Source organism: Diabrotica virgifera, chromosome 9, assembly GCF_917563875.1.
Source record: "Diabrotica virgifera virgifera chromosome 9, PGI_DIABVI_V3a".
Taxonomy (NCBI): domain Eukaryota; kingdom Metazoa; phylum Arthropoda; class Insecta; order Coleoptera; family Chrysomelidae; genus Diabrotica; species Diabrotica virgifera.
The window spans coordinates 225,479,845-225,496,173 of NC_065451.1; the positions used below are offsets into that span (position 1 = coordinate 225,479,845).

The 16,329-nt window shown below is 33.7% G+C and overlaps 1 protein-coding gene across 1 annotated transcript; it reads right to left on the minus strand.

The window, feature by feature from the left end:
- Positions 1-606: 606 nt before the first annotated feature.
- LOC114335151 (anaphase-promoting complex subunit 2) lies at positions 607-13,011 on the minus strand. Its single transcript, XM_028285325.2, has 9 exons — positions 12,256-13,011; positions 9,850-9,988; positions 9,222-9,384; positions 8,732-8,990; positions 8,513-8,667; positions 8,224-8,429; positions 3,834-4,167; positions 2,550-2,788; positions 607-835 (listed from the first exon to the last, which is right to left on the minus strand). The coding sequence occupies exons 1-9, from the start codon at positions 12,870-12,872 to the stop codon at positions 635-637; spliced, it is 2,313 nt and encodes a 770-aa protein (XP_028141126.2). The 5' UTR covers positions 12,873-13,011; the 3' UTR covers positions 607-634.
- Positions 13,012-16,329: the final 3,318 nt, after the last annotated feature.

The following is a 16,329-nucleotide window of genomic DNA, read 5'->3' on the forward strand; positions in this document are numbered from 1 at the left end:
CCTGTCACTTCCCTTCAAAAATACACAAACAAATAAAAAAATAGTTTACTTACCATCAGCCGTTTTTAGTCCAATGCTGAACATAGGCCCCCCGTAGATAATTCCATTGCATCCGATCTTGATCACCCTGAATCCAGTTGTGTTGGATGCGCTTTATGTCGTCCGACCATCTTGTTGGAGGACGCCCTCGATTACGATAAGCATCCTGTCTAGGTCTCCACTCTAAAATTTTCTTTGTCCATCTTCCATCTTTGAATCTGACAACGTGTACCGCCCATAATTACATTTCAGCGGTGTAATTCTTTGAACTGCGTTCGTAACACCAGTTTTTCTCCCATTTTATTTGGAACTCTGCCTCTGAAAGATATATCCAACATTGACCTCTCCATTGCTCTCTGTGCCACTTGTATTTTATTGATTACTTTTCTAGTAAAGGTCAATGTTTCTGCTCCATACGTTATAGAACTGAGAGTATACATTGATCAAGGACCTTTCTTTTCAAACACAAGGGAAAATCTGATCTAAAGGCTTCCCTCAGTTTTCCATAAGCCGCCCATGTCAGTCCTATTCTTCCGTTTAGGTTAGCTTGGAATATAAATAAATCACTTTTTAACATAGTCTTATCAAAGAAAGTTTATTTAGGTAATTTGTAATAACCATTAGAATAAATTAAAAGATGCTCTCGACACTTTCGATCCAAGAAAGCCCTCAATTCTTGCATGGTACACTCTATAGTCGGTCCTTGGAAAGCGAACATCTTCAACATCTGATGGATTCGTTCTATAGGTAGAGTATCCAGGTTCATCAACATACCCACGATGTAAGACCAGAACGTCTGTAAAAATATTTATAATTAAGAATAGCTATTAGAATATCAAGTGAAAGATATTGTAATAATTGACAATGTCCAGTAATACATAAAATAATTAGTTCATATAATGTCACAGTCTTCCACGCTTGTACCCATAAATTTGCAACTAAAAGAATACGTATAGGTATGGTACTTTTCATGAGCATTTTTCAGTGCGTCACAAATGATAGAAAAAAAGGTAAGTCCGTGACAATATACATTTATAACATTTATTCTACCATGACATTTTAGTTAAATCTTACAGTTGTCACATTTTATTTGCAATTTGGCATAAAAACAAATCAATTGTGTTTATTGCATTTATAAAATGGTATTTTCTTTGATTTGTATAGTCTTATAAATTGTACAGATTATATTCGTAGATATATTATATAATTCGTAAATAATTTTTTTTTCGATTATAGCGCCATCTATCTACAACTAGAATAAATGTTATAAATGTCTGTAATCACCGACGTGCCTCTTTTTCTGTCACATACAATTTAATGTGTTAGAAAGAAATCGAAAAACTGTGACGCACTGAAAGATGCTCATGAGAAAAAGAATATACGAATTGTTTTCTTCTCCAAACTCAAGAAGAACTAACGGACCCAATTTAAGATGGCAATGGGATAAGATAGAAGGATTCCTTGAGTGCTCTATTGTTCAACCTGATCATGGATGAAATAATAAAAAAGTAAGGACTTCAAAAGAATACCAAATGGGAGAAAAACAACTCAAAATAATCGAACGACAACTTATTGGCACAATAAAAAATAGACAGTCATATACATATACACAAAAATAAGAAGTATGTAAAAAAAACTCTGCAAAAATTGTTCATTCTATTTATAATCTTCCACTTATTTCTATCACTCATTTATTTCATAAAACAAACGCAAAGAAGTTGGAAGGCAACAAAAAATTAACTTACGAAAGGATATACACAGTTATTTGTTACGTACTGATTGAAGATTACGTTGCATTCCCTTTAATTTCAATAGGGAACTTGCATAAAATTTTAAATTCGACAAAAATGTTATAAATCACAACAGAACATAATTTAAAACATGTATCAAAGATAAAAAAGTTGTTTTTGTGTTCCGCTTGGCCCCTAAAGACTATTCTAAATTTAAACTAAAGCAACAAAATTGTATATAATTTTAAATTAGACAATATAAACGTCAATAGACAATACAGTTATGTGACGTCCAAGTGTTTTTGATCGTTTGAACTATTCATAGAAAACTTGTACTTTTACAACATGGTTTTATTTTCCATAGTAAACCTTCTTTCCTTTCCTTCAAAAACTGTATCAAACTCCAATCTTAACAAACTGGTATATATTATTACAATGACATACGATAAATGTCATTAGAATATAAATATTTCCCTTATTCCGCAACGATGAGCTGGCCAAATACACAAGTAGGTGGAGGCCAATAAATTAAAGAAGGAGAAGAATATACCTAAATATAACCTTAAACATAACTACCTATATAATAAAACTATGTGACGTCACGGGTCGTTTGAACTATTTTATTTTACAGAAGAGTTTAAATTTGTATTTCTAAGTTATTATGAGTTTTTGAAGCGTGAAATTTTCGAAATCTCATTTTTAAACAAAACTGAACATTCTTATGTAATAAAAAAAATGAGCAAGTTCCCTATTAATTAATAAGTATAAAAAAAGAAATACCTGTAGTTCTTCTTCTCTCTGATCTTGTGCGCTTGCCATAGCTGACTCAGTCTCGTAGTCTTCTACAAACAGATCTTCTTGTACGCTTGCTGGTTTTTGGTCCAGTTCGTCTTGTATAGAAAAGACGTCTTGAGTCGTTTCTGCGATAATCCCGTGACATTGCCAAAAACTAATTTTTCGTCGCAAAACAGTTGCAGGGCATTGCATCACTTTGCTTAGTTCTTCCAACTCCCAACTTCCTGAAACGATAATTGAAGGTTTGAAAAACTATATTAAACAATCAAGATTAAGCATAAGGAATATTGAAAAGTCAGTTTGGGTTCATACAGGGTGTATCAACAAAAAATGGAACTTTCATTATAAGGCAATTAATTAATTAATTATTTAGTTAGGGTAAGTTATAGTCAGATTGCAAAAAGTATCATCTTGCAACAAAGTAGTTGAATCTAGTAGAAAGAGAAAAGAAGAAAGGTCCCAGATACAAAATTCGTTATTAAAATAACAAATAATGATTTAAATCTGAAACCTTTCTTGGAACCACTTTCTGGTAATATCCTTTATCTCTGACTTGTACAATTTATAAGCCAAGAGACGACGAATAAAGAAAGAGAGAAGGATTCCAAAATATGCAACCACATTTCGTCTTATTCGTCTAGGAAAAGGTCCGAAAGATAGTTCCAATACTCAAAATCTGAGTAAAGATAAAGATCCACCATCCTTAGACAGCTGTTTCTGTTTCTAGACGTCTTCAGTAGGGCTACGAGAACACGTCTGAACCAATACGAAAATAAACTGCGTATGTAAGTGGAATTTCAAAAATAATTTAAATTCCACTTTTAAGACGCTGTAGCGACATCTCTTAGAGAAGAGAAGAAGAGCCTCAGAAATCCCTTGGCTTATAAATTGTAAAAGTCAGAGATAAAGGGTGTTACCAGAAAGGGGTTCCAAGAAAGGTTTCAGATTTAAATCATTATTTGTTATTTAATTTTTATTTTAATAACGAATTTTGTGTCTGGGACCTTTCTTCTTTTCTCTAAGAGATGTCGCTAGAGCGTCTTAAAAGGGGACTTAATTTATTTTTGAAATTCCACTTAAATACGCAGTTTATTTTCGTCTTGGTTCAGAGGTGTTCACATAGTCCTACTGAAGACATCTAGAGACAGAAACAGCTGTCTAGGGATGGTGGATATCCTCTGAATCGAAAGGAAACATAAACTGTCGTTCACTTTTATCTTTTATCTAGTAGAAAGAATTAATCTTGACACTTCACTTCCCTTCACTTACCTTTATCTTGAAAATACATCAGAATTGTAGCATGCACTGGAGAAACTGACAAATTAAGAGTCCTGTCTGCCAATTCGACCTCTATGTCCACGAAACCCAAATGGGTCTTCCAGCATAACGTTCTACTGCCCTTTAGAGTTTCAAACGCAGATATGAATTTGCCTATTTGATTCTGAACCTTGGGATGCAGATCAAGCTTTTCCTCTTTGAAAGCGGGCCAAAACTGAGCGGAAACGATCATCGCCGATACAGGTATTTCTTCTTCTACGTAATCGCTTTCTTGTTTGATGTGTTGCGTTATTCTTTTTGAGTCGGCTACGTCCTTCAGCATTACCTAAAACAAATGGGTTATACAGGGTGTCTACGTAACTTGGAACCATATGGGAAACTTTTTTAATATCAATTTTACGAAAAAAAGTTATTCTTTATAAAATGCTCTGCATAGCCTAAAACCTAAGACGCAATCATCAGATATCAAATTTTATTAACAGTATACGAGGTATGTCAAAAAATATGAATTTCGCTCAAGAGTTAAGTGCCTTTATATTTCAAAATATCGAAAATTATCATTTAAAAAAGTTGTTTGTAATTAAAAATTATGTTATAATCTGCATTTACACTTCTCTGAGTGAAATTTTTTTTTTTTTTAAATTTTCCTCAAATCACAGACCATCAACATCACTTTATTTATGATAGCTCCGTTATAATTGATTTTACGAAAAAAATGTATTCTTCATAAAACGTTCTGCATAGTCTAACAATTAAGATAAAATTATAGGATATTAAATTTTGTCAATCTTATACGAGGTATGTCAAAAAATATGAATTTCGCTGAAGAGTAAAGTATCTTTATTTTTCACAATATTAAAATTTGTCATTATAAAAAGTTGTTCAGAATTAAAAACTATGGTTCAATATGCAATTGCATTCTTCTAGTTAAAATATTGTGAACTATAAAGGTATTTTACTCTTGAGCGAAATTCATATTTTTTGACAATCCTCGTATAAAATTTAAAAAAAAAATTATATCTTATGATTGCATCTTAGTTTTTTGACTATTAAGAAATTTTTATAAAGAATAACTTTTTTTCGCAAAATTAATAATTACGGACTTATCATAAAATAAAAATGATGTTGGGTATCCCAAATTTGATGAAAATTTTCAATTTTTTTTCAATTAAAAGAGTGTAAATGCATATTATAACATAATTTTTAATTACAAACAACTTTTCTTAATAACAATTTTTGATATTGTGAAATATAAAGGCACATTACTCTTGAGCGAAATTCATATTTTTGGACACACCTCGTATATTATTGATAAAATTTGATATCTGATGACTGCATCTTAGGTTTTAGACTCTGCAGAGCACTTTATGAAGAATAACTTTTTTTCGTAAAATTGATATTAAAAAAGTTTCCCATATGGTTCCAAGTTACGCAGACACCCTGTATAAAAAAATGTTAAATAGGTGCGGCCATGCACGTTCCGGTATATCTCACAGGCTTGCCTGTGCAGGTAACCTGTACAGGTATACCGGAATATGTGTCCCAGACGCTGCAGGCAAAACTGCACAGGTACAGCTACTTGTGCAGGAGACCGGAGAAGAACCGAAATTCAGTATTTTCTACCTGCACAGACCTGTTGACCGGAACGTATGTGTGTCTCTACGGTTCGCCTGTACAGGTTTTGATTTCCTTATCGCGTCAGTCGTCTTATTTAGTAAGTTTCGAATTTAGCTTTAAATACAATTCTGGACCTCGGAAGTAAACTACACTATGTCGACATGGTGTTATTTTGAACAAAGTTCCTTTAATCCACTTATTTTATTAGTTAGATTATACAAATTGGTTATATATTATCATTAAAATATGGTCATATTGTCTTTCAACCAATTATGGGATATATCAGATTTTTATTAACATCCTAAGTACTCTAAATTTTGTTGCAAACACAGGCTAAACACAGTTGCTTGAAATGACATAGTGTAGTTTACCTCCGAGGTCCAGGATTGCTAATTGGTGACACATATATGTGTGATCATGTCAAATCGGAAACGAAATGAAATTAGATGAGTTACAAGTGACAAGTTTTTAGTAGCTTTCTTCCCTCATCCGCAAATAATTACGGTAATCTGAAGGATCTGAAGTTAATTCTGTTGATAATCTTGTATGACTATATGTACATTTTTTATAAGCCAATCTTTATACCAAATTTGTGTTTTCGCATCTTTTTATACTTTATAGGTACTACTACTAGCAAACAGACTAAAGCGATCGCGTTGTCTTTGCTTGCCATTTTTCAACTGAATTAAATCTTCATGTTTACCGTAGCGTGTGTGTGCTCTCGCCTACTCAGGTATACCTGCACACGATTACCTGTACAGGTATACCTGAGCCATACCGGAACGTGGATGGCCGCACTTACAGTTTGTCCTGATCATAGGCGTAACCAGGGGGGGGTTTTGGGGGTTGTAACCCCCCCCCCCATTGGGATGTACTTTCAGCTCTATACGCTTAACATCATATCCCTCAGATATTTCCAGTAGTTGTAACCCCCCCCTTTCAGGTAGATGTAACCCCCCCCTTAGGATCATCCTGGTTACGCCTATGGTCCTGATTTCATCTAACCCTAATAGACTGCAACTACACGCTTTTTTTCGGTAAATTGCAACTCAGATCTTTGAAGACCAATAAGAAGATTATACGGATGTTTTAGATCTAATTCTCAGCTCTTCATGGTTTCTATAACTTGCCGGCAAATGTTTATTTGCTTGACCGCTTAACTAGTGCCAAGGTGCGAAGCAACCATAACTTTATAATTCAACTGTCTAGGTCTAAATCGAAGTCAAAAGGGGAATCCGATGATACTGGAACAATCCCAGCACCTGGCGGAACGCCAGATCCCTAACCTCTTCAAGATCTCAACTGTGAATAATTTGAAAAAATTTGTCCCTCTTTTAAGCTTGGATCTCAATCCACATCCTCGCTCTAAAGATTTCTACCTAGTGGGCGATTGGATCGGCTTAGAGGCACCTGGCAGAGGCATTTGGTAATTCTTTTTCATTTGTCATGTCCTTTCAGAAAGCTGGTATCTTAATTTTATTCACTGCCACTCTAAATAGCATGCCTATTAAACATTGACATAATGTATCAATACCATACCATTCTCGTAAGTTCTTCAACCATGAAATTCTTCTTCGTCCTGGACTGCGTTTGCCTGTTATTTTCGCTTGCATAATATTTTGTAGCAACCTGTATACAGTGATGAGCGTGCTAATAACCGGCAAAATAGCGCAAAAGATGGAAAACATATTAAATTATGAGATAAAAAGAAATAAAACTAGTAGAGTTGGTAAATTTAGCGATAGTTAGTAAAATATAAATTGACATTATATTGATTGTTTCCCACCTTTAGACGTATGAGAGGAGTATGTCAACTAAAACTGTCACTGTGACAGTGGCATTTCTCAAATTCGTTCGATACGTCTAAAGGTGGGAACAATCAATATAATGTCAATCTATAAGTTACTATCGCTAAATTTAACACCTCCACTAGGTTCATCTTTTTTTATCTCACAACTTAATATGTTTTCCATCTTTTGCGTTATTTTTGCGGTAATTAGTGCGCTCATCACTGTATTTGGGACCTCTCATTACATATCCAAAATACTCCAGCTTTTTCTTCTTGATGCTTTTTATAATTTCAGTAGTCCTGCTGTGAGACGTATTGTGGAGTTTCGAATCTTCTCCACCCAAGAAACTTTTAAAATCCTTCTATAGCACCACATTTCGAAAGCCTCAAGGCGATTTAGATCAATGTTATCCACAATCCACGACTCGACACCATAAAGTAAGACCGAGAACACGTAGCAGCGAAGTAGGGGGATCCTCAATGTCAATTTTAGATCTCTGTTACATAATACCTTTGGTATTCTTCTAAAAGCAGCAAGGTAAACAAATTGATCAACTTGCTCAAATTAGTAATGTAACACCAATTATTATGTCTTTCTACTTGAAGAGACACTCCAGTGTTTTTCTCCGAAGTTTAAGATGAAATTCGAATATTTATAATAAACGAATATTTGTAAATCGCATACTAAAATACACGGTAAAATAAAAATACTATAAACTATGAAATAGTTCATGAAATAGAAATAAAAGACTATGAAATAGTTCAAAATGTAACTTAAACGTACCCAAATAGATAAAAAACTTCTAAAGTATAAAACATTACCTCGAATATTTATAATAAACGAATATTTGTAAATCGCATACTAAAATACACGGTAAAATAAAAATACTATAAACTACTAGACTATGAAATAGTTCAAAATGTAACTTAACCGTACCAAAATAGATAAAAAACTTCTAAAGTATAAAACATTACCTCGCAATAGTGTAGCTGTGAGTCACCAAACCGAAGCTTCAGCAATTCCAGATAACGAATCTCTTTTTCAGTATCAAAAGTACATTGAGTCAGAAGTCGATTAGCTAATAAAGTTCTGTATTCATTGACAAACAGTTCTTTGCTGCCATAAACGTTAACCAACATTGATATTATGTCTGAAGTCCTTCTAGAAGTAACAGTCCTATCTAAAAAGGTATAAAACAGTTATATGCAATTTGTATGTAAAAAATCTATACAGATAAAAATTTTGGGAAAAAAATCAACATACTTGGTACTGTATCGATGGGATCTGGCACCCAAGTTTCCCAGTCTTCATTATCTTCGTCCAGTGGTGTATTTTCATCAACTTGAACGGCCTCTCCTCTCACCAACTCCTCTGCTAGATCATTAGGACCATCCTCAGTTAAACTGGTGACTACACACCTAGATTAAATCAAACTTTAGCTTATTTACCATGTTATAACCAGTAATTCATTTTTGACCTTACCTTACTGTATCTTCTCTACTCCTCAAGTATTCATGAACCGGTTGCGTGACAGTTTCGAGCAATAGTCCTGTAGGATCAAGCACCCTTAAAGACCTAATGGCAGCAACGTAAGCTGTTAGAACATCAGGTGTACTTACACCAGGGTGTAGTAATCGTGTTTCCATTGCTTTTTGTAGTTTCTTAGTTAGCATAGGCTTTAGATCTGTTCTAGGAAGACATATTCGTAGGTCTTCTAAAGCCGGTAGAGATTCTGGGTATTCTACAAATTGAAAACGTTTATTATAAACGAGATCCACTCTCAGAACATTAAGGTGCGTATCCATATGTTGGTGCTTCGTGTAGCTGCTCAAATGGACACGGCATGCGCTCCCCTACATAAAAACCGAAAACAGGTTGAATTGAAGAGGGTGAGCGCCCAGCGGGAGCTCTGAACAAGGAGCACTGAGCACTAATGTATGGATACATACCTTTAGACAAAAATTTTCCTTACCTATAATGATATTAAATAGTTGATCTATCCTCATTTTTGTATATATAGTATAGAGAAAATTAATCAATTTCTTTTCGAAAGTCTCCACAGTTTGTTTAAGAGGTACCGATTGATCGTAACAATATATCTTTGTCAGCCATTTCAATATTACTTTATACAGCCACTACAAAAAATTATGATGTCATTAAAAATCTGATAGAGATTATAAAAGGATGCACAATTGTATACCTACAGTGATGAGCGCACCAAAATAACGCAAAAGATAAAAAACATATTAAGTTTCGAGATAAAAACAAATAAAACTAGTAGAATTGGGAAATTTAACAATAAAAACGTATAAATTCCCATTCTATTTATTGTTTCCCACCTTTAGATGTATCAGATAAGTATGTTAACTAAAACTGTCACTGTCACAGTGGCAGTTGCCAAACTCGTTCGATAAGTCTAAAGGTGGGAAACAATAAATAGAATGTAAATTTATAGGTTTTTATCGCTTAACTTCGCATCTCTACTAGTTTCATTTCTTTTTATCTCACAACTTAATAAATATGTTTTCCATCGCTTGCGTTATTTTGCTGGTTATTAGCACGCTCATCACTGTATTCTATTTATCTATAGCATACTGTACCATTTCTAGAACGTCCACAAATGATGAATCAAAACTATCTTTACACACTTTGTGTATATAAGAATGAATGGTTTCATGTACGAGACTTGTTAATGTTTGGCCAACTAATGGCTCGAGAAGAGTCATTTCTCCAAGTTTTCTAGAACAAAAAGAAATGAAATGAAGAATGATAGAACATTCAGAAAATAACGTTATAATCATTAATTACAGGGTGGTCAATGTATGTGAAAGGTCAACATTGAGGATATTACAAAATTTACAATACATTACAATATATTATGCCGATACAAGATTCAAGCTAAAAGGAATAGAAATAAAATATCACCAAATGAATATTACTATTATAGATTTCAACAAAACTAAAATTGAAAATGGTGTAAACAGATACAAAAAGGAAGTGATAACAACAGAAAAAAATGTTGAGAAAACGTGGAAATTCTTTTGTGGACATATATGAGCAAGATACGAGAATAATGTAGTGTAACTAATAGATTCAAGAAACAACAATGGATAACAGAAGAAATAGTAGACTTTATGGAACAAAGAAGACAATACAAGGATAAGTCAGACGAATACAAAAGAAAAAGAAGAGAAATAAAATAAAAAATATAAGCGGCTAAAAAAAAGTGGATGGAAAATCGATGTTCAGAAATGAAAGAATTAAAAAAGAAACATAACATGCTCAATATTCACAAGAAAGTTCGTGAAGTGGCTGGCCTGTATAAGAAAAACACTAATACTCCAATAGATAATTCAGGAAAAGTTATTAAGGAACAAGAAATACTTAAATGGCAACTGAATTGTTCAAAGATGAAAGGCCAAACACACAGAGCAATGTAAATCAAGAAGACCTGAAAGTTTAAAATCTGATATTTGTTAAGAGGATCGGTACGTTTTTTCGGCTGCAATGCTATTCAAATGGGGATTCATTTTTTTTCAAATCCTGAGAAAACTAATAAGTATTTTTAAAAAATTTAAACGCAGAATGAAAGATTACGTTATTAGCGAGGGCCGAAAGTCCCTGAGAACTTCGATATTGTTTATTTTAATAAGTTACAGGGGTGAAAAACTAAGAGAAAATTTAGTGTTATTTTTAATTTCAAATATCTCATTCAAAATAAACTTTTTATTTACTCTAAGGGACTTTCGGCCCTCAGTAATAATTTAGTCTTTCATTCTGCATTTAGATTTTTCAAAAATATTTATTGGTTTTTTTCAGGATTCGAAAAAAATTAACACAATGTCCGTGGTAATATTTGCCAAATCTATCTTTGTCATACAACGCACTTAGTCGAATAGAATATTGTCAGTCAGACACTGACAATCAGTGACAATTTTAAAATAATTATTTGACATGAATCGGGAATATTTTTAGTTGTTGATTAAATAATATTGATATATAGTGTATTTGATAAATAATTGATTTAAGAGGTAAACTTTATAAAAAGTTATTTATTGTGTATTATTTATGGAAGATAGAAGCAGACAACATTAAGATATCTGCTGTGCTTAGCAAAAATGCCGTATCTGCAAAAATCTGAAAAAATGAAATTTTTACTTCTTTCTAACCCAAACGTGCATATCTATCTTATTTGCTTACTAAAAATGACGTAAGTTAAGCCAAAACACATTAAACACACCGCGTCTTATGCCATATCCTGTGTAAATGTATACGAATTCCTAAACTAAAATCGATTTTACTCGAATGTGATGTCTCTGCAGATACAGCGTTTTTGCTAAGCATGGCAGATATATTCTGTGATCCAAGTATTTTGTTTTTAAAGATGTTCAAAGTTGTAAGCGTTCCATAGTAACAATATATTATTAAAAAATCACTTTAACACTTTTGCTCGTTTCTCGATTGAGTATTAGTTTTTGTTGTAGGTACATATTATTACATTCACTGAATACATAGCTAGTGAAAAAATTATCACATTTATTAACTGAATTAATAATTTGCAATTATACAAAAAATAACAGTTATCCAAGAACATTCAAAAGCCATCTCTTTAATCTAGTTATGACATTGTCAAGTAGAATGACATTCTAGTAATATGTATCTACATATCCATACCAGTGTGAATTTTACTACACGTAATTTGCCATGTAAAGACAGAAAAGGTAGGGATAGCCGTAAAATATTTGCAAATTATGTAAGTACCCATAGCCTTAAATTTAATATTTGTTTTTATTTTTGTATTAAGGCTGAATGGGCATGTTTTAGTAGTTCTGCAGGTAGGTTGTCTTGAGGGCTAGTTGCTCTGATATTTTCCATCCTTTTTAGCACATTTTTTACTGTGTTTTCAGATATGTTGTTTGTATTCCCTTTATAAATTTTTAAATTTCAATTAAAAGCTAACAACTATCGATATAATATGTTTAATATATTATATAAAATATACATACCCATTTGTTTCTGTAAACAAATCCATACAATTACATTCTAAACGGTCCTGCGAACAAATTATACATTGGCCATCATTAACTTCATCCAAATCTTCCATCTTCAACGCAGCAGAATAAAAATTCATAACAACTGTCTGGTAGTCTAACTGTAACTGCGACAACAAAGTAGCTTTGAATATATGTTTGTAAGCATCATGTACATTTTCTTCGCCATAAACTGGCTCGCTGACCAATGTGGCGTTTCTGAACCATTCCAAAATGTTGACATTCTGTTCTAGGTCTATGTAGTTGTCATGCAAACATTTTACGGCGTTGTAGAACTGTTTGAAGCCTCTAGTTTCATGTTCACTAGCTTTGAAGTATAACCAAAATGCTGGAGCTACCTCATTCCTTAATCTTTGCTCTAGTTTACTTATAACTAATCGCTGAATTAATAAAGAAAGGTCTGGGTTCTTCCTAAACCTCACCAATTTAGATAAATCGTATCGTTTTGAACAAACGTAATCAACATCTGTGAGGAGTACTGTGTCATCTAAGATGGGAAAAATTTCTTTTGCTATCTCCCAAGATTCAGCATAATCGATTTCTTGTGTCTGGTCTTCTGTATAGTGAAACATTTTGATGTTACTGATATATCGTGCAAAAAATAAAAAGCACACTTATTAATAAGTCTTATTCATTTCGGATTTAAAAATCCCAATTTCAGTGAAAACTGTTTGTAACTTAAAGGTTATGTTTTGTTTTGTTTTTAAAAATCTGACACAGCAATGTCATCAATATGTCAAAGTCAAAGCTCGATTTAACACGTACGCTGCCACATTATTTTTGAATAAATATCCTGTTCTTCCACCTCAATTTTGTTTATACACATAGTTTCAAAAGTTATGCATCACCCCTCGCATTCACGATGTATACGCTTTTATAAATCCGTATCTTTATCACATCTTTAATGGACCTTTTTTATAAAAAATAGACCATTTTTGGTTTTTTATTTTATCTGATTACCCATTTAAATGACCTGGTTTTGCCAAGGTGTAAACATTTGAAAAATTTATTCTGGTGAAATTTTCGAAAACGTGATTAAAAATGAATCGTACTTTAATTTCTGAGTTGGACTGTATAAGAATTATCGATTTAGTTGAAGAAGGCCATTCACAGCCGTTCTTTGAGGAAAAAGTGGGTGTTTCTCAGAGTGATATCTCACGGATATGGAATAGGTTCCTGGAGACAAACTCGATACGGAATAGAGCTCGGTCTGGTAGACCCCGAGTTACCAATGATCGAGAGAATAGATATACCTATCAGAATTTCCATCTGTAGAAATTCTTCTGTGTCTGTACCAGCCCTCCAAAGAGAATTCAGGCATGCTACAGGAGTCAGAGTATCGTTGGCTACAATAAGAAGAAGAATTTTAGACTCAGGTTTGAGGAGTCGTCGACCAATAAGAGTTCCTCAGCTAAAACCTAGACATGTTTTGGACCGCCTCCAGTGGGCTCAAGGACACATACAGCTCCCCCAACAATTTTGGAATTTTGCGCTTTTTTTAGAAGAGACCAGAATCTGTTTCAATAGTGATAACCGGCGAATTCGTGTGTGGCTAGTTGTGCAGCTCTTGTTGGCTCTCGCCACACACAAATTCGACGGTTATCACTATTTAAACAGATTCTGGTCTCGTCTGAAAAAAGGACAAAATTCCAAAACAGTTGGGGGAGCTCTATGTGTTCTTGAGCCCACTGGAGGCGGTCCAAAACATGTGTAGGTTGTAACTGAGGAACCCTTATTGGTCGACGACTCCTCAAACCTGAGTCTAAAATTCTTCTTCTTATTGTAGACAACGATACTCTGACACTTGTAGCATGCCTGAATTCTCTTTGGAGGGCTGGTACAGATACAGAAGAATTTCTACAGATGGAAATTCTGATATGTATATCTATTCTGTCGATCATTGGTAACTCGGGGTCTACCAGACCGAGCTCTATTCCGTATGGAGTTTGTCTCCAGGAACCTATTCCATATCCGTGAGACATCACTCTGAGAAACACCCACTCTTTCCTCCACGAACCGCTGTGAATGGTCTTCTTCAACTAAATCGATAATTCTTATACGGTCCAACTCAGAAATTAAAGTACGATTAATTTTTAATCGTTTTCAAAAATTTCACCAGAATAAATTTTTCAAATGTTTACACCTTGGCAAAACCAGGTCAATTAAATGGGTAATCCAATAAAATAAAAAACCAAAAATGGTATATTTTTTATAAAAAAGGCCCATTAAATATGTGATAAAGATACGGCTTTATAAAAACGTAAACATCGTGAATACGAGGGGTGATGCATAACTTTTGAAACTATGTGTATTTTATGTTTAAAAATATACGTTTTGTATATTCATATTTATTATAGACCTAAAAATTTCCAAACCATCTAAATTCTAAATCCAACTTAAATTTAAAATATGTTGCATGAAAACAGAAAAAATTCGTCCAAGCAAGAAAGTAGTGCATGCAAGAGGCAAAAGAAAAGAAGGGAAACTTGATATTTTAGTCCTATGACTGTGTAGGTACATATTGGCAAATTAGTATACTTCTTGCCTTTGAGTTAGTCTTGTCTAATATATCAGTGTTCTTGAACTCCTAAGTGAAGCACAACACAAAGTTTCGGTGAAAATGCGCCATCAAGTTCTATTTTGCGCTAAGGCCTTCACCTCATTCCAAGACTTTGGACTTGACTTCTTATCTCGTCCATGATGCATCTTCTCCAAGTTTGTGCTAGGCAACCTCTTTTTCTTTTTCCTTGGGGATTCCACTCTAGGACAGCCTTTGCAATACTGGAGCAATTTTTTCGGAGTGTGTGGCCGATCAAACCCTACTTTCTTGACTTTATTTCATTTTCTACCCTCTTTTGTTCGCTCAAGTGTAGCAGATCTTCGTTTCTGATGATGTTAGGCCAGAAAATACGAACAATTCCTCGAAGGCATTTATTAACAAAGACCTGCAGTTTATCTGTAAGAGTTTTTGTCACTTTCCAAGTTTCACATCCGTAGAGTAGAACAGACATGCCATTTGACTGGAATACTAGAATATTCGGATCTTTGTCTTTTTAGTAAACTGGCCAGACCTCCAAATAGGGTTGAGTATGCTGAATGCTTGTTGAGCTTTTCGTACCTCATACGAATATGTCTTCTGTGCCTCCGCTTCCTGTTATGACACTTCCAAGATGGGTAAAATTTTCCACATTTTCAATCTGCATGTTGTTAATAGTAAATAATATTTTGTTTCTTGCATTTATTCCCGTGGATTTGGTTTTATTAATATTGATTTTCAAACCTATTTTATTGGTTTCAGTGGAAAGTGTTTCCAATTGGTCGGTCACATCTTGGAGCCTTTGTCCTAATATGCAGATATTGTCGGCGTATTCTAGATCGCGTGTATTCAATCAATGTATACTCTCTGTCTTTGTATGTATCTTTATTTCTCTATGGAAAAGTAACAAAAATGGAAAGATCCATGAAGAGACAAATACTAAACATCAAACTAATTGACAAAAAAAGAAATGGTTGGATTAACAATCGCAACTAAAGAAAAGTAGCAAAACTTATATACAATAATAATATATTATAATAGCTAGATATACCCTACGGCAAAAAGACTAAGATGGAAAAAGATCTGGAGGTACTGAAGGCCCTTAAACCACACACAGAAAAGGGATCACCGTCAAAGATCTGAAAAAGAAGTCGGCGCAAAGTGTATGCAAACTGAATGTGATGGAGAGGCATGGAATAAGAAAAAGGAGTCATATTTCCAAAGATTGACTTGGGACTTTAGAAACTTCTTTTTCTTAAAATAAAAGTCATAGTCCTGAAACTTGGCACTCTTGGTCTCAGGAGGAACCCTATTGAATTTGGAATCAATAGGTCACTCAATTTATAGATACATAATTAAAAGTAGAGAAGATGTAGAATTTTGAAACTTCTATTAAACATTTAACGAAAGCTTTAACTTTTTTTTATTTAGCTAATGCCTCATCGACAACTAATGGCCATTGGCATGGTAGGTACGGTGAATTTTTGCAGTTA